Source organism: Nomascus leucogenys, chromosome 15 (genome assembly GCF_006542625.1).
Source record: "Nomascus leucogenys isolate Asia chromosome 15, Asia_NLE_v1, whole genome shotgun sequence".
NCBI classification, from domain to species: Eukaryota; Metazoa; Chordata; class Mammalia; order Primates; family Hylobatidae; genus Nomascus; species Nomascus leucogenys.
The window spans coordinates 23,428,623-23,447,615 of record NC_044395.1 but is presented as its reverse complement, the minus strand read 5'-3'; the positions used below and the strand labels follow the sequence as shown (position 1 = coordinate 23,447,615).

At 52.5% G+C, this 18,993-nt stretch overlaps 1 protein-coding gene across 1 annotated transcript; it reads left to right on the top strand.

Annotated features, from left to right (window-relative positions):
• The first annotated feature begins 6,020 nt into the window (after positions 1–6,020).
• On the top strand, positions 6,021–11,278 carry LOC100597467. The gene is made up of 6 exons (XM_030829013.1): positions 6,021–6,091; positions 8,105–8,280; positions 8,919–9,040; positions 9,639–9,764; positions 10,433–10,554; positions 11,188–11,278. Exons 2-6 carry the CDS (start codon positions 8,253–8,255, stop codon positions 11,210–11,212), a joined length of 423 nt encoding a protein of 140 aa, XP_030684873.1. The 5' UTR covers positions 6,021–6,091; positions 8,105–8,252; the 3' UTR covers positions 11,213–11,278.
• The last annotated feature ends 7,715 nt before the right edge of the window (positions 11,279–18,993 follow it).

The window sequence follows — 18,993 nt, the reverse complement described above, 5'->3', positions numbered from 1 at the left end:
TTAATGCAGTCTGGGAGTTCACGCAGGAAGGAAGACTAGCGGCATTACCTCCCTGAGGCTGGATTCACAGCAAGGCCCCCAGCATCTATACCTCCACTCCTGTTGTGTATCGTGCCAACAGGGTCCAGGGATCCTCTGAGCCCTTTCAGCTCAGTTCCACATCTTTCATCGTGCCCTCCTTTGTTATATATGTGGCCCTATGAGGGCAGTCCTCTGGATTCCCACAGGACTGAGCCTAGGAAAGAGGTTCATTAAATATTTTGCCACATTCTAGGCGCAATATATTCCCAGTTGCTAAAGACTCTGAGGCAAGACATTTCAAAGCAAAGAACAATTGTTCTCTAATTAGGATCTGATTTTTAATTTAAACTTCAACCTGAAGAGCAACCTGAACTCTATTTTAGTCTTTTCCGGTTTGCTATTCCTAGAAATCCTATCCAGTGACCTGACCTTGTGGGAATTTTCCATCTTGTCTTGTGTTGACTCAGGACAAGACACTTCCTCCCTCTGGGTCTGAGTTTCTTCATCCACAAAATAAAAGAGCTGAAGGACATGGCCCCTAGGATCCCTTCCAGCTCTACTACTCTCGTCAGCTGGAGTAATCTGAACCTATTTAGGCCCCCAGGACCTTTCACCAGCCAAGTACAACTTCCTTGTCCCACTCACCAGGTAAGAAGTTACCTTTGAGATGAATTTCACAGAAGGGGGGTGAAATGCAGAGAGCTAATGGCCATGATTATAACAGAAACAGGATAGAGAGACCACAAGGTTACAGAATATCCCTTAAGACCTCAGAGCAATAGGAAGCTTTCCCACCTACCTACCCACAGCAGAAGGACGGTTGACAAGGTGAACCTACTTTCTACTACCTGGGAAATGTATGTGATTGATATGGAGCGAACAGGCTTCAGAGCAAGAATACCTGGGCTCTACCCCGGCCTTATCTCCTATTACTGGTATGATCTTAGGCAAGTGATTTCATCTCTTTGCTCCTCCATTTCTTAACACAATAAATGGGGTTCATTACAATGTCAATCTCACAAGGTAGTTGTGAGTACCAAAAAGCGTGGTGCATATCAAAGTTCCTCGCAAAACTTTGCTACTGAAAGCAGGGTCCAGTGAGGTCGGCCTTCACTGAGAGCTTGTTAGAAAGGCAGAATCTCAGGCCCCACCCCAGATCACCCATACTGTTGAATCAGAATCTCTGTCTTTAAAAGATCCTCAGGTGATTGGCAGGGACAGGAATGTTTTGGAATTGTTACAAAACATTACACAGATGCTAATCTTACTTCCTATAAAAATAATTAAGATCATGACACCAATACACACACACACACATCCTCGCCTGCACCAGCATTTCCTCTTCTCCTTCCATTGGACTCCTCCACGCCCTGCTCACCACTTCCTGCAAGCTCACAGTGCCACCATCTGGACAAACAAAGGCAAAGCAGATGACTGAGATGTGCAGGGAAGGAGGGTGGACACTCAGGGGCCTGGAACACCCAGCAGAGAAGTGGCTTTGTGGGAGGAAGTCAGCCTGTGCTGAAGATTATGGTAACCACCAGCCACCTATGGCTACTGAGCACTTGAAATGGGGCTACTACAAGTTGAGATATGCTGCATATCCCAATGCACTCTGGATTTGAAAGACTTACTACAAAAAAAGAATGTAGCTCCTGGAAGCTAAGTCTTAGTCCTAATTACTGGGTGGCTGTCCCCCCACAGGTAGTCTCTGTCACAACTTACCACCTGCTCCCTGTCCCCCAGGAACTTTCCTCTCTGGAGCAGGACCCTACAACCCCTCCTTCTGCCACCTCTGCCCTTTTGAAAAGTAATTAATGACAAGGCCAGGACTGGAGCCTTTCTCTCCACCACCTACTGAATGCTTTATCCGACACATCATGTGGTTATCCAAGGATTCGCTGGCAGTTTTACAGTTTCCAGCTTTTCTGGGTATGCATATTCTTTAAGAGCACTTGGCTGGTTGCCTGAATTTTCAGTCTTTCTGGACCGCAGTCTTCTCCTTTATAAACTGGGAGAAGAGAACTAAATAATCTCCAACATCCTTTCTAAAGCCAAAACCATATGGGTCTCTGAAACCTGGCTGTACACACACCAAAGGCAGAAGCCTCGGGTTTTATTTCCTTTGCATCTCTCCTGCAGCATTTCACACACAGAGAGTACTTAAAGGAATCTGGCCGGCTTTGCCTTGCAGAAGAAGGGAACTGAGATGTCCCTTGCCCTCCACTAAGCCCAGTTATACACACGCATGCACACACACCCCACCAGCTTCTCTAGGAAGCAAAAGGAGATAGGAGATAGAGAAGAACCGTGGAGAGCAGAGGCGGCAGATGGAGGCATTCCTCCAGAAAGGAAAGTTCCCGGAGGACAGGGAGGTAGGAAAAAGAGAGTGGAGACACTTAAGTTGTCTAGGCCAAAGCTGCTCAGAGGATCCATATCTCAGATTTCATCTTCATGAGATATTCAGTGAGTGCATCCCAGAGCTCCCATGGGTGGCAGAGGCTGCCCTTCCTGGGCATTTCTCGCTGCATTGGGATCCTGGGTCCGCATGTCCCTGTGCCTCTCCTGTTCCGCCACCCTCATCTTGTTTTCTCATAGTGTTGCTGGCACTGGGCGTCTGTGTTTTGCTCCCTTCTAACTCTCCATCTGCCTCCCCAGCAGTCTTTCTCAGCATCTGTCCACCCTCTCACTTCTGTGCCTACCTATCTCTCTGCCACTGTCACCCCACCCAAGAGTGAGGATGCTCCCCTTTGAGGGCACCCCAGTGACGTGGGCTTCCATAGCTGTCTTCTGCTGTGCCCTCCAGAGTGCCACATGCCTGAGCATGGAGAACCCTCAGGACTGCGGGAATGAGATGCCCTGTGCAAAAGAAGAGCTAGACCCACCAGGATGCCGAGAGGGTAGGGGCTGGGGGTATAGTTGAGGAGGGAGGAACAGAAAAACAGCTCTGGGGGAAGATGCTGGCTTTATGAGACACCTGGGCTGGGCTAGGGCTCAGAAGCCCCCTAATGGGAGAAGAACACTGTCAGGGGTCCACTTGGGCCCCTGTGGGATCGTGGGTGACCCACAGCTCCTAGAAGCTAAGTCTTAGTCCTAATTACTGCATGGCTGTCCCCCTGCAGGTAGTCTCTGTCCTAACTCACCACCTGCTCCCTGTCCCCCGGGAACTTTCCTCTCCGGAGCAGGACCACACAACGCCTCCTTCTGCCACCTTTGCCCTCCCCGGTTCTTCAACCCCTGGCCCAGCCAGGATGCCTGTTTCCCCTGTGGCTCAGAGGCCACCCAGCCGGAGAAGGGCAAGGACACGTGTGTCTGCCAGGGGCCTGGGCGAGTTTTCCAGGTATGTCCTCTGGCAGGGGGGCCCAAGGACAGGCGTCATTTCCAGGACTGTTTTGGTCTCAAGTCAAACTCAGCTCAGGTGTAACTTGACCAGGGTTGGCTCAGGTTTCCAAGTGACTTGGGGATAGGGTTGCCAGATAAAATACAGGGTACCCAGTTAAACTTGAATTTCAGATAAATAACAAACTTTTTTTTACTATTGCATGGGACACAGTTATACCAAAAGAAAATTGTCTAAAATTCAAGTTTAACTGGGTGCCCTGTGTTTTCATTTGCTAAACCTGGCTCCCCTTCTCCAAGACAATGACAGACTTTATGTTGTTCTTTGCCACGATCACTTCCAAAACACATCCTGGCCCAAGCCCTTCCAACTGGAACACTCTCTGTAAGCCAACAAATGTGCGTGTGAATTCTTCCTTTGCTGAATGTCTCAAGTCTCTTTTTTTATTGAAATGATAGCACCGGCCAGACGCTTACCAGAACAGGCTGGTCTCCTTCCCCTGACTCCTCCTCTGCCCTGTTTATTGCTCATTTCCCCTCCCCTGCCCTTGTCTTCTGGCCCATTTCCAAAAGGGTCACAGCCAAAAACCTGGGCATGGTTCACCACAACCAAGTATTAACCAACCAACATGAACCAGCACTCCTCCTTCCCCCTCCCCACCCCCAGCCCAGTGACAGTCGGTGCCCCTGCCTCCCTGGCCACTGAGACTTTGGAGAGCCAATGGGCTGTGTCCAGTGGAAACACAGGAGCTGCAAGGGCGGAACCACCTGGAATCAGGAGGGGCTATGTTTGACCAAGGCTCAGTGGAATGACCACTGTGTCCACGAGGTAGGAGAATGCCCATCTATTATGTCCTTGGCCTCCTGCCCCTCCACCCTCCCATTCAAATGCCCACCCTTCCAGCCACTGGGCTCATTCCATGGCCCCTCTCTGGAAATACAGAGGTCAGTACTTTGCACTCTCAGGCAGTTCCTAGAAGCAGCTGGAGAGAATGAGGAAGACCTTCCCTAGGGAGGTGTCCCCAAGAAGTTTGAGTCTTTGTGCAGGTGTGTGCCACACCAGGAGATGCCCGTGGACATGACCCAAGCCTGGGGCTCTGCCTGTGCTGGGGACAACAGTCAAGCGGAATGTGCAGTCCTCTGTGCCCAGAGAGACAGAGACACATCTTGCAGCTTCGCTGCCCTGATAGCATCCCACAGATTTCTGTCACTAAAGGCATGGGGAGTCAGGTACAGTACTCTGAGGTCCTACCTCATGCAGAGCCAGGGCCTATGACTTCTGCCTCCAAAGAGGGAGCATGCAGGACATGCCTATGTGCAGGGTCCAGGGGCTGCTGCTTCCTGGCCCACATCACTGGCACCTCACCAACATCAGAGGCTTAGAACCAGAGCAAAGCCCATTTGTTGATTTTATTTCATCCTACAAAACTCCTCGAATAAGAGATCATTGTGTTCATGAAAGAAGAGGGACACTGTCCAAGAGGTCATGACTCCAGGCTGCCCCTGCCCCGTTGAGTTCTTGGAACTATTCCCACCCCCACCTCCCTTGTGTCCTTTCAGGACACTCAGACACAGCTCAGGGAAGGGGCTGTGTTCACCCTCCCTTCCTACTGGGCAAGTATGTGACTCCATGTCTTGAGGGAAGATCTGACACTGGCTCTTTTTGTTTCCAGGATTTTTACCTTCTGGACTGGCCTCCTCAACACGTGCTGTGGGCCATCTCTGCAACTTGGACCTAGGGCAGAAGTCTGTCCCCCTCTATGTGGTCAAGATGGATGGTAAGAGAGCTGGACAGATGGAGGCCACAGGGAGGCCTGCGGCTTGGGGCCACACACATGCAAGCCTTGTCCTTACCCAGGCGTGTTCTCTGTCCCGTGACCAGAAGCTGGGATTTGACAAGGCAACCACTCCCCTAAGGAGGGCTCCGTGAGAAGTGCATGCAAATTCTGACCCCCTTCAATGTTTCAGAAAGTTGAAGCTACCATGTGCAAACCAGGCTGAACAGCTACTGATTGTATACATGCTCTTGGGAAAACTCTTACCCCGGTCCCTGCAGGGTCAGAGGGATCCCTGCTTGTTCTAGGGCTTGGCTTCCTGGGCCTGACCAGACCAGATGGTGAGCTACTACACTCCCTAGGCCTTCCCCTCGGGGATCCCAGGTGTCCAGACCAGGATCCAGGTGGGCATCGCAGCTCACCTGTTGCCCCTCCTATCCCTCCCCTACCCTTCCCAGGTCCCAGCACAAACCCATCTGAAGAGTGGCGGCTCTCCCTCATTCTCTGAATCTTACCTAGGAAAGTCTAGGGAAGGACATCCGGCCTCTTCTTGGTCAGTGAGCCTCAACTCCACACATCTTGGGGATCTGCTGTCCCCAGAGCCGAAACCCCACAGTCTGCCTCCAAGCTAATGATACCCTGGCCTTCCTGGTGACTCATGAGCATTACCCAGAGTATGACCTGTGAGTGTCCAGAGACCACAGCCCCATCATCAAGGAGGCCCTAGAGAGGAAATGCCCCTGCATCAGCCACCACTCCCAAAGGCAACGTATTCCCTCCTTTCTCTCTCCTCAAGGGCCATTTCTATAACACACTGTAGCAATTTGACTGGGGGCGCTCGGGCCCTGGCTGAGGAGTCCCAGCTCTATGAGCAAAGCCTCAGCCTCTTTCTGCAGCAGTTCCAACAGCCGGGCATTTATGTCTTTCATCTGAGCAGCAACTGACATCAGAAGATGGTTTGTCTATGATAATTTGCCTCATTTAAGACATTATCCCATTATTTCCCCTCTCTTTAAAAAATACTGCTGCAGGCCAGGTGTGGTGGCTCCCACCTGTAATCCCAGCACTTTGGGAGGCCAAGGCAGGCAGATCACCTGGGTCGGAAGTTCGAGACCAGCCTGACCAACATGGAGAAACCCTGTCTCTACTAAAAATACAAAATTAGCTGGGCATGGTGGTGCACGTCTGTAATTCCAGCTACTCGGGAGGCTGAGGCCGGAGAATCGCTTGAACCCGGGAGGTGGAAGTTGCAGTGAGCCAAGATCACGCCACTGCACTCCAGCCTGGGCAACAAGAGTGAAACTCCGTCTCAAAAATAAATAAATACTGCCTCATAACCAGCTCAGACAGATCTGCAGGGAAGGAGATGCCCTGATGTCCCTGTCAGTTTCAGGTTCCCGCAATGCTAACACATGGTCCTGGAATGCCAAAGTTCATTCCACAGCAACCCAGCATGTGCTGTGCAAGGAGGGGAAGGTTGGGAGGATGGGAACACAAGTGTGTATTCAGGGACATCAATGGCATTGAGCGGCTTAGGACCTCTGGCTATCTTTCCCAATCCTCCATTTTGTCTCCCCCCCACCCCCATCTGCCAAGCCCATTTACGCATGGTTTTATCTGTGTGACCTGCACATTGCACCACCACACTGATCCAGGTGTGCTGTTTGTGCCACACACAGCATTTAGTATCTCCCTGTCAGCACAACGTCCAAGAGGTTGTACTGGCTTAGTCCCAGAACATGCACACAGCTCCCTCATACAGATAGTCATCTGATTTGAGTCATCTGATATGAACAAGTTTCCCAGGAAAACTCTGATTCTGCCTCCCAGCCCCCAGGTTTACACAATCATCCAACTATTTGGTCAGCGTTGGCTGGCATGGGTCCCACTCTGTCTCCTGGCCAGTCTCTGGCAGACAGTGGGACAAAGACCGAACAGATTTCTTTCCACCCATTATGTCCAGGCCCTCCCGCCAGGGGGCCAGTGCTTTGGGAAAGGGCCCTTTGCCTCCACAACTCCCAAGTATCTCATCCAGGCTGGCATCGCCAGGATCCCCCAGTCCCTGAAGAGGTCTGGCTGGCCAGGACTCCTGGGGGAGATCGTGCTGCTCCTGGGGCTTTGCCTGCTTCTGATGGTGAGTAAAGCCGGACAAGCGACATCTTAACCACTCCACAAGACCACCTCTCCAGTCCCCTATAAGTGGGTCTTCCAGTCCTGTTTATGATAAGCATTCTAATAGTTGCTAAGATGCAAAGGTGACAAAGGTGCAGTTTCAAGTCTCCAGGGCTTGAAACAAATACATGTCAGCAGACATAATGGAGCTAGCTAAAGCGTGTCCAGAGTGCACACCAAGGCAGGAGTTGACTGTTCTCCCTGGAGGGAGTGGGGGTCAGGACAGACTTTCCGGAAGAGTTGATCCCTGAATGAGGTTTGAAATAGGAGAATTATTAATATAACATGGTCCCTGTACTACCAGAGGGTTGGTGAGTTGAGGAGGGGGTACGCACTGGGGAGGAGGAACAGAGATGAGAAGGGGAGTATTGTGAGCACAGCAAGGACATAGGCATGAAACAACACACAACTTCTCTGGCAACCAAACGGGGTTTCCCATGACTGGAGCTGAGGTGTGAGGACAAGGATAAGGCTGGAACTGGGAGGGAGACTAAAATGGGATGGTCTCCAGGCGCTGCTAAGAAGTTTGGACTCTAACCCCTAGGCAAGGGATAAGAATTTTCAGCAAGTGAGAAAACCTGGTCCAACTTCTATTTGTACTCTAGCAGTAGGGTGGAGGACAGAGATGGATCAGAGGGGGAAAAACGACAGAGACCTAAGCAATTAGTCCAAGCAAGAGAGGATGAGGTGCTCCCTAACCATGGCAAAGTACGACCTGCCTCCTTTCAGAGTCTTCAGGAAGAATGCTGCTCTCTCAGCTCGCCCTTCCCTTCCCACTCCCATTACGGACTCCGTAGTTTCAGTGTCACAGCCTGAGCTGGGATCGGAAGGCTGCTCCCCACCCCACCTTCAGGAGACATCAGCAAGAATACAACCTCGATGCCTCCACTTCCCCAAGAACTGGGATAATGTCAATGAGAAGACGCCCATCTCACCAAGACTCTGATGCCCCCAGGGTTGAGGGGGGGTCCTGGTGAGTGACAGGTGGGCTAGAATCCCAGAGGCACTCCCAAATTCAACTAGCCAGCTCCTGCTTCTTTTTTCCATCTTCCAAGATTGCTCAATGCTCAGTTCCTCTACATTCATCCACTGATTTGCTCAAAAAATCTTTACTGAGTGGCTACTGTATGTTAGACACTGCCGGGCACTAGGCATAGGCAATATAGAGGAGGAAAGAGACACCTAAGCACACTTTCCAAAAGAAACATAGTATAACCGTGTACAAAGTGGCCAAGTTACACAGTCACCAGTACTACCTAGAGGAGCAAGTTGCAGAAGGTATTTATTATATGTTACGCTGAGGGGTTCCCCTTCTATCCTTGCTACTCACAGCATGGTCCTCAGACAGCAGCACTGGGATTTGTTTGTGCTCCTAGAACTTTAATGTGCATATGAATTTCCTGGGGATCTTCTGCTTCAGTAGGTCTGGGATGAGGCCTGAGATTCTGCATTTCTAACTGATGCTCCTTACCCAAGAACTGCACTTTCAGTAGCAAGACTGTGCCTGGATTGTTGAGGCTCTATAGGAAGAAGATGCATGGAAGATCTGTAGGGAAGCTCATATTTGCATTTCAGGAGGATAATCCTGCTTCCCCCCCCCAACCCCCACAGGTGGGAGCTGGGAAGCTGAGGAGCAGGTGGACCTGGAGTGGTTTGACACAGAGGCCTTCTTTGGAATCCTCCTCAGGCAGTCTCTGTCAGTGACAGCCAAACTCAGCCAGACCAAGGAGGAGGTAACTGGCAGCTCCAGGCAACACTTCTACCCAAGACTGGAGGAACATATGGGGCTAGAAAGAGTCTCCTCTTCAGGACAGTTGGTTATGGGACATAGAGTCCAAAGAATATGGGACATAGAGTCCTTAAAAAATCAGAATAAAGAAGAGTATATGGGAAGGGGAGATAGAGGATTTCAGATTAAAATTAGAACTGATTTCATGAAACCTAGGGCTTCAGACCAGTAATAGGGATTCTACCAAGGCCACCACTGGAGTTCCTTCTTAGATCTCCATCCCTAGTGCTCGGTAGCCCAACTAGGTGAGCAAATTTATGCCAGTAGATGACAGGCATTAGAAGCAAAAAGAATACACTAGAAGCCCAAGTACCAAAACTGGGCCAGGGCTTCCCCAGCAGAATGTGCGTGCTGAGACTGGCTGGGACGAGCCTGTGTCCATCCTCATTCATTCTTTCCAAGTGTCTGGGTTGGGGGTTGCGGGGAAGGGTTCTGGTGTCTCTCCAGCTGTTGGCAGCAGGGGGCACTGCAATCACAACAGTGAGAGGCTGGGTGGCTCCAGGAACAGAGTTCACACACGCTCAATCCACCCTCTCTCGCAGCTCAAACTCCTCTACCTTAAACTTCTGGGTGAAGCCCGTTCTCTCCAGCAGCTGTGGGGAACAAGGCGCTGCCTCTCAGCCTCCACTAACCGGCTTCTGGGGAGCGTGCAGAGGGAGCAGCAGCAGGTGGGCTTGGTTCACGCCTTCCTCTCTGGTCTCTGTGCCCAAACACAACTCCCTCCCCTCAGTGAGGTCCAGGCTCCCTCCCTCAGCACCTCCCCAATCTGTTCCATCTCCCTGGCCCTAAAGCTTTTACCTACAATTCCCACCATCTCTGGGAATTTCTCACCCCCTTTGCCGCTGCTGCCATGCCTGTCCAGAATAACTCTGGAGTTCCCAAGGTGAGCGGGGTGTCCCCGAGCTTGCTGTCCCTGGTGGCTGTAGTGCCTGCAGGTGAGCAGGCAGGGTTGTCTCTGACCCAGGCTGCTGAGGCAGCTTCCCAGGCTGCAGAAGAGGAGGCCAGCAGGAGGAGGCACCTGGCAGGCGAGTACGCAGCCAGCCTTCATCACCAACTCAAGCTCCTTCGCCAAGACCTCCTTGGGAGGCAGGAGCAGTGGGCCTCTTTCTGCTCGGCGCTGAGGGAGGCTCAGCAGCAGCTGAAAGCACAGAGGGGCTCCGGGTCAGAGAAGTCCTCTCCGGCTGGGCAGAACCCAGAAAGGTGTGGACCTGGCCAACCTGGATCAGACTTAGGGAGACATGAAATGGGGAGGAGTGAGTGTGGCTGCATGAGGTCCCAGAACTGGCCAAAACAAAACGTCCTTTTCCCACCCCTGATTGCTCCTGTGCCCCTGCAGGGCAGTTCCCTGGCTGGACACTGTGCTGGGCCACCTGTCCCAGGTGGTGCTGCAGGAGGGTCACCGCCTGACGGCCTGGGGCATTCTGGGCACCGGCACTGGGGCGGAGCTACTGCGGCCGGGTGAGCTTTGCTTGAGCCTCAGCCAGGGCCCCCTAGGAAACCTGGCTCTGAATCAGGGCGACCAGCCCTGTAGAAACTCCAGCTCCACCCCCAGACACCCAGCAGGGGAGGAGATGTAGAAGACGGCAAAACACAGTGGACACCCCAAGGTCGGGAGGGGCTTCTCATGCAGTGCCTGCCCAAAAGAAGAAGGAGCCTCCAACGTGGGAAGAACCAAGGAAGAAACAAAGCCATGGCAAGTCATAGCTTTATAGATCCGGAGGCACTTCCTGAAAATAAAAGCCTGGCAGATGAAGGCAAATGGCCAAGTTTGGGAAATGATGAACCTGTCTTGGGGACTCGCAGGCCTGCTGAGTCCTGGGAATCCCATAGCCCCCCTGTAGCCTGTCACCACCATTTCCAAGGCTCTTCCAGGCTCTGCTGGCCTGCGCAATGATATCACAATGGCACGTGGAATCCTGCCCTGGACTCAGCAAAGATGAGACCCCTGCCCCTCAGGAGCACAATGTCTGTGGAGGCTGGGGAGGAGTTCTCACCAGCTCCTTCCAGTCACCAGCCAAGGGAGTCCCCACATGTTCCCTTCCCCCCGGCCCCCAGCCCAGGGCTGAGCAGGCAATGCTTGCTTTCCTGCAGCCCCAGCAGGCCCTCCTGGTGCTGATGGCATCAGTGTGAACCCCGTCACCAAGTTGATGGTCCCTGGCCCCAACTGCGTGATGCTTCCAGCCAGCGGCCACGCAGGCTCCATACCCCCTGGCTACTTCATCCACCCTGACACTGGGCGGGTGCTGCCCCAGGCTGGACACCTGGGATATGATCTGCTGAGAGCTAACCTGGTGCCCACTGTGGACACCAATGCCGGTGAGCCCCTGGCCCACTGACTATCCCAGCTCAGCTCTGGGCTTCAGAGATGTGGCAGGGCTTGCTGGGACTCTCAGGAATGAGCTCCCGGGGAGCACAGCACAGGAAGCAGGGCTCTCTCCTTGGACAGCGGGGCTTGGTGACCAGCAGAGTAGTAAATACTTCCTTCCCCTCCTCGCCTTGACATTCTTGCTGGATACAGAGGGTGCCATGAGCTGCACGGTAAAAGGAGGCAGGTCCCAAGGCCCCTCTGTCCGTGCTCTGCAGGGCTGAGGGAGGCTGGTGCATTAAAGGGTACCAACAGCTCCCTGTATCCCTGTCCAGGTGGCGTCCAAACATCAGAAGCTGCCATCCTGCCTTATGTGCCCTACCCAACCAGTCCCACCACAGGTTCCCCTCCAGCCACGCACCTGCCCGTCCTGTAGCCAAAAAGACGTCCCCGCTGGGGGCTCTCATGACAGACCCCGTCACAGGCATCGAGGTGCCCATGTTGGCTGTGACTCTGCACCCTCAAACGAGGCAGTGGCTCACTCTTGCGGGGACATACTGCAATCCTCTCACCAAGACCTTGGCCCCTCTGGAGATGGGGGGCCCCCATGGAGGATCCAGTCACAGGAGGCATCTCGCCCATCCTGGGAGTCGGGTTGGATGAAAACACAGGTCTCCCGGCAGGCCTCGGCATTGTCCTCCCTCTCCCTCCTCCATGCCTGGCCTGGCCTCCCAGTCCCCTTCCTCTCAGCCCCCTACACTCTCCATGTTCTGGTCTGAGCTGCAAACTCCACCCACCACCCTCTTTCCACCCTCACTCTGCCTCTTAGCCTCAACCTTCCCTCTCCCCTTCCCCATCTCTACTCCGGTGCCCCTGAGGAGGGGAAGAGATGCAAGGTAGTTCTATAAAGTTAATGGACACTTTTCAATCAAAAAGGACCATTTCTCCACCTGTCACCACCATGCTCCACCCCCTGCCTCCTCCCTCACCCCCTCCTCCTTCCCTCCCGCAGCTCACTTCCACCCTTGTGCCCTAGTTTCCCTTATGCCACACCTGCCTACATCCCTGCTGGGTCCCTCTCCAACCTTGCCCTCTTGGTTTCTTGCTTCCAGGTCAGCTACTTGTACTGAGAGGGCTGCGAGATGCTTCGGGGAACCTCATGGTGCCTGGTGACAGCTTTGTGGAGCCACTGAGGGGGAAGACAGTCCGGCTCCAGGGGGGCTTCCTGACGAGAGGGCCAGACATTGCCCCATATGGGAGGGCCACAGGCCCTGCTGGACACCAATGTGCTAGTGGCCCAGAGGCGAGTGATTGCAGTGCTCCAGCAGTGCCAGGAGAGTCCAGAGTCGGGTGTACAGGAAACTCTGGAGGCTGCCATTAAGGACATGAGACAGGCACTGGCCTTGACTCTGCACCATGTTCTGCAGCAGGCTCAGAGGCTGGAGAGGCAGCTGGCGGCAGCAGATGACATTGAAGCCAGTGGTGGCAGGATAGGTATGGACAAATCTGGGCCAGAGGCTCTCAGGCCCCGATATCTCAGGCCCAGAATGACCTGGTGCTTTGATGCTCCTCGGCCCATAAGCTCAGGGACAGGGCTGCAGCCCTACTGGCCTTGCACACGCGTGACCAAGGGAAGAGAGAAGGAACTCCATGACTTCATACCCCTACCCCATGAGTGCTTGACTGCATCCCTGTCTTCATTTCTTGCCAATGCCATTGAGTTTATGTTATGGAGCGTACATTCTCTTGTTACTTCATGGCTCATGAAACACCACTAACAGGTGCTATGACACCCATTTTAGAGTGGGAAACCTGACATTCAGAGAGTTAAATGAGTTGCCCAGCTGGGGTCCTCTAGCTGCAAAGCCTGAATCTCCTGAGTCCTCAATCCCTTCTCACCTTCATTCTGCAGCAATCTTCCACTTCCCACGAATAAACGCAAGAAAGGAGCCCATCCCACGACTCCACCTCCGCCTGACAGCCCTGATACAAGGAAAGGCAAGGAGAAGTAGGAGTGGCATCTTCCTGGCATTTATCTCACTCTTTCTAGAAATTACCCTTTTCCCACAAATAACAACAAAACAAAAAGAACCAGGTCAGAATTGACTTGAGTTTGAAGACCTGCCCCACAATTTCTTAACTCTTTGACCTTGGACAAGTTATTAATACTAACCCCTCCCTGCCACGTTTTACCATCTTTTAAAAGGAAGAGTAAAATCATGCATACTGGCCGGGCACGGTGGCTCACGCCTGTAATCCCAGCACTTTGGGAGGTCAAGGCAGGTGGATTGCTTGAGATCAGGAGTTCGAGACCAGCTTGATCAATATGGTGAAACCCTGTCTCTACTAAAAATACAAAAAATAGCCAGGCATGGTGGTGGGAACCTGTAATCTCAGCTACTTGGGGGGCTGAGGCAGAAGAATTGCTTGAACCCAGGAGGTAGAGGTTGCAATGAGCTGAGATCACATAATTGTACTCCAGCCTGGGTGACAGGGTGAGACTCTATCACAAAAAAAAAAAAAAAAAAATCGTGCATACTTTATAGCTTGTGTTGTAAGACTGAGTGAAATATAACTTCTACGGAGCCCTGAGTTCAGATTCTGAGGAATGGCAGGTGCTCAAGAATACAAGCCCCCTTCTTTTAGAAGTTGTTCTCAGCTTCTCAAAAGGTCTGATGCCACTCAACTCCCACTCGCTTCTTCCAAAACAGGCCATTAGGGCATTGTCCTTTCTTCCTTTCTGAATTCAGAATGCTAAGTTGAGCCTAAAGAAAACAAATGCAGTGTTTGCAGGGAAGCCTCTCTGGTCAGGGATGTAGTACTTTGAACCTGGAAAGACTTCAGGGTGATGCTTAACCCTCAACTCCTCCTCTTCACTCCCTCTCCCCCGGTGTTAGGAATGATGCGCTATCCTGGGACAGAGCTGTGGGTCCCAACCCTGTATGGAATGGAGATCCCAGATCCTGAGGGCTCAGGGCTCATGGTGCCTATCCTGGGCATGGAGCATGATGAGAATTCTGGCGATGCCACACCCCTGGCAGGCTCAATGGAAGACACTAATGGCAAAGGTACGAGAGAACTTGGGACCTCTGAGAGCTCAGGAATGTGACTTAGTTTATGGGAGAGAAAACCCCCTAAAGCTCAGGAGGGGTACCCATGAGCCAAGGGAAGGGGTCATTCTGATCTTCTGCTAGGGCTGCTGAGACCCAAAATTAAAGGTGCCCAGAGATTCCAAAACCCCAGGTCCATAAATCATGTATGCCTCCCCTAGATTATTGGGTCCTTTCAAAGACCAGCACTTCAGAAACACACCACCCACCCCCACGCCAGGGCTGTGGCCACCAGGAGCCCTATAACCCAGCTTAGAGCCCCTTGAAGGGTAAAAGGAGGTCAGGGGCTCTTCTGGCTTCTTTTTTGCCATGCGTCTTTCTTCCTATGACTGCCCCTTCCTTCCTTCCCCATCTCTGGTTTTTAAAGCCAGTGGTGGTCTTGGCATCCCACAGGTCTAACCCCAATCTCGATTGGGGCTCAAGCCATAGATCCCTGGACTGGGAAGCCTGGTCCCGTCATTGGAGCTCAAACAGATCCCTCTGCCAGAGTGGTGGTGCCCATTGTCCAGATGCTGGAGGCCTTACCTCGGGGAGTGAGAGACCCTGGTCTGGTATGTAGGGGGGTTTATTGTATTCATTTATTCATTCATTCATTCATTCATTCACTCAGCAACTACATATTGAGAGCTGTGTTCCAGGCAACATGTTAGGCATTGAGATACAAGGACAACTAGATAGGGCTCCCAAGGAACTGGCTGGCCATGGGTCCCAAACACAGTGGGTGGTTCACAAGGGTGTTAGGAAAGCTCAGGGGAGAGCATCTCAACACACACAGGAGAGCTCAAGGCTTCCCAAATGAGGTAATGCAGGCAGCAGAGAGACGGCAGAGAAAGTCACTCCAGCCTTAGGGAAAGCAAATGCAAAGGCAGCAAGTATGAGAAATGTGTCTTCTATTATGAAAGCCACAGGGAGCTGCTGAAGGGTTCTCAGACATGGGATATAATCAAATATAAATGCAAGACTTTAAAATTTAGAAAATATGAAACAATACAAAACATAAGTCACTCATACATTTTTAAAGTATGTCAGTGAAGAAGCAAAAGCTCTCCTGCCTATTCCTCTTCCTCTACCCACAGTCAACACCCCATGGCGTCCCCATCCAGGCACTCTTTACCTCTCCCCGTCTCTCCCACCAAACCCAGCCACTTCAAAAGTTGGCACACCTCCTCCCATTTATTTTTATGCTTATGTGTGTGTATGTACAGTCAGCGTTCTAGAAAGCTCTCCCTGGCAGCTGTGCAGAGGATGGATGGAAGTTGGGCCAGATTAGCTCAGGAAGCCCCATCAGGAGGTTATTGCAGTAATTCAGCCATTGGCAGATCTCCACCAAAATGAAAAAGATTTAGGGCCCCCATACATTCTTAGTCTAGTTACGTTTCAGAAACTGTGATAAAAGGTATGCAATAAATAAAAGGTTCTTGTTAGAAGCCAAGAAATTTCAATTCTAGCCCTGACACCACTGTTTCACAGGTCAGTATGTCTTCACGATATCAGGGGGGTGAGAACAATTTCCTGCCGCCACGTGCCTGTCTCCACGTGCCTGTCTCCTCTGGGCTTCGGAAGAGAAGGGTAGGGGCAGGAGGCATGGGGGACTCTGGAGCAGGTGCCACCAGGAGGGAGGGAGGAACCAGGGAACTTGAAGAAAATGTATGGTTATTTTTCTAGCTAAAACCACGTTGTCGGGAGGCAGAGATGGGAGGATCACCTGAGGTCAGGAGGTCGAGAACAGCCCGGCCAACGTGGTAAAACCCCGTCTCTACAAAAATATTAGCCAGGTGTGGTGGCAGGCACCTTTAATCCCAGCTACTAGGGAGGCTGAGTCAGGAGAATCGCTTGAACCTGGGAGGCAGAGGTTGCAGTGAGCTGAGATTGCGCCACTGCCCTCCAGCCTCGGCAACAATGCGAGACTCCGTCTCAAAAAACATAAAAATAAAAAAATAAAATAAAACCAAGTTGATGGCCTCACCAAGTTTAGTCATGGATACCCAAGGTCAGGGAGGACCATTGTCCTGTGAAGCTTTGGGGATCTACAGCCGGACCACGTGGGGCCATGAGCAGAAAAAGCCAGTAAGCCCTAAACAGGCTGGATATTGTAGCTGGACATCCTGGAGTGGGAGTTGAGAGCCCGGGAGCAGTACTGGTGCCGCCAGAACAGGAGGAGGAGCGGCTACTGGAACAGCTGGGGCACCTGAACCAGGAACTCCACTTCACAGCAGGAAATGGTGCTGAGCAGCAGGTGAGGCCCAGAGGCACCACCTCACCGTCCCCACCCATCTGCCAAGATTGCAGTTTTCTCTTTGAAAGTTGGAGTCCTTTTCTCCCCCACCCATGGGAATGAAATCCATCTCAGAGAAGACAGCCCCAGGCCCAAGATTTCAGTCACCCCTAAAGATCTAAGCAGGATGGAGGTAGGGGAGGAGGAGCCAACAGGAGCCCCACCCAGAACTCCTGCCTTCCCCTCCAAGGCCCATTCCTTTGTCCCTTCTGTCCTACATAGCTGAGGGCTGCAGAGGAGGCCTGCCACGCCCTTGAGTCCCGCTACCTGCAGGAGACGCAGAGAAGAGCCAGGGCTCTGAGCACACACAGCAGCCCAAAGCGGGGCCTGCTCTCTCAAGGTGGGAAAGCATCTCCTAGGCTCAGATCCCCACAGCAAAAATCTCCAGGGAGTGCATCACCACAGATAGCTGCCCCATGGGGAGCCCCTTCTGCCCTCTGAATGTGCTTGGCTCTCCCAGGCTCAGCCACACCCTGGCTCTTACCCGGCAGGTTTCCCAACTCCGATAATCTATTGTCTTTTCTTCTCCTCCCTACCCCTGGTGGTGGTCGCTGCCATGTGGCCCTTTTCTCTGCCATTTGCAGCAGACAGAGAGGAGTGGGAGCAGGAGGCACAGGTGGTGCTGGGTGTGCAGAAGGTCCTGCAGAGTTTAGGGCAGGCAGCAGAAAAGCTTAGGCAAGCAGATGGCTGGCTGCAGGGCAAGGAGGAGGAGATGCAGCTGCAGCAAAGCAGGAATTAGAGCCCACAGGTCTGGAACCACCCCAGGAAGGTGAGGCTTTGAGGCTGACAAGGGCCCCACATGTGATGAGCACATCCTCCCATGTCATCAGATGTGGCTCTTCGGGGCAATGTAATATTCAGGGGTAGGTGGGCTCAAGGAACCGTGGATGTGCCAGAAGGGGAGCGAGAAGAAAGAAAGAAGGCTCATCTTAACTTGGCCATTACGTTCCCTGTGTTCTAGGTGGTTCAGCGTCTCTCTGATGAGTTTCAGGGGGTGGTGAGGGAGAGATACAACTTCTTGGCTAGGGCCCTGGGTCAGCTGCAGTACTGACGGGAGTGGAGCCGCCTCCAGCTCCTGCACACCCAGGTACTGATCCCTGGACTGGACTTGGCTAAGGAGATCTGTATTTCCATCTTTGATAGGGGGCCTCAGAAGGAGACTCCCAAGGCAACCACGTGGGACAGGCGGGGACCAAGCACGGAACTCAGTGCTTTTTCATCCTAGATGATTGCCTCAGGAAGCCCTGTGTGTTTGGAGAATTACCCTGGAGACATATTCTATGGAACAGTCACCACTTCTCTCAGGGACCGGGCTGCTGCCTGCCCCCTGTTGATCCCATTCCTGAAGCAGCTCACTGCAGCGCTGGTAGGAGCTCCAGGGCTGGAGGATCAGAGGCCAGAAACAGGTCAGGCTGGTCCCTATTCTAGTGTTGCCTTCTGCTGCCAATCCTGGCCATGTTTTGATAGGTCCTAATGCTACACTTAGAATTCCCAGCACCATAGGTGTGTGTCCCCAGTAGGTTCTTTAGGATGAACATTAGAGGAACCCAATGCATTAGTTATCAATTGCCATGTAAGAAATGACTCCAAAATCTGGTGGCTTAAAATGACATTTTCTCAGTTTCTTTGGGCCAAGGATCTGGGTGCAGCTTAGCTGGGTGCCTCTGGCCCAGGGTCTCCACAAGCTACACTCAAGGTGTGGGCCAGGACTGCAGTCATCTCAAGGCTTGACTAGAGGATTCACTTCCAAGCTCACTCTTATGGCTATTGGCAGACCTCAAGTCCTTGCCAGCTGTTGGCCAGAGACAACAATTCCTGCCACAAGGACTTCATGGGCAGCTCTCAACATGGCAGCTGGCTTCTCTCAGAGCAAGAAGGCCGTAGAGTGAGAAAGGGCAAGCAAAGTGGAAGCCAACATCTCTTTTTGAGACGGAGTCTCTCTCTGTTGCCCAGGCTGGAGTGCAGTGGTGCAATCTCTACTCACTGCAACCTCCACCTCCCAGGTTCAAGTGATTCTCCTGCCTCAGCCTCCTGAGTAGCTGGGATTACAGGTGCGTGCCACCACGCCCAGCTAATTTTTTTGTATTTTTAGTAGAGACAGGGTCTCACCATGTTGGCCAGGCTGGTCTTGAACTCCTGACCTCAAGTGATCGGCCCGCCTCAGCCTCCCAAAATGCTGGCATTACAGGTATGAGCCACTGTTCCCA

Excerpts from the sequence above, each read along its gene's own strand:
- LOC100597467 (XM_030829013.1), top strand. The coding sequence starts at position 8,253 with ATGCCCCCAGGGTTGAGGGGGGGTCCTG. Across the intron at positions 8,281-8,918 it reads AGGGTTGAGGGGGGGTCCTG|GTGGGAGCTGGGAAGCTGAG; the intron begins GTGAGTGACAGG and ends CAACCCCCACAG. Across the intron at positions 9,765-10,432 it reads TGCAGAGGGAGCAGCAGCAG|GGCAGTTCCCTGGCTGGACA; the intron begins GTGGGCTTGGTT and ends GTGCCCCTGCAG.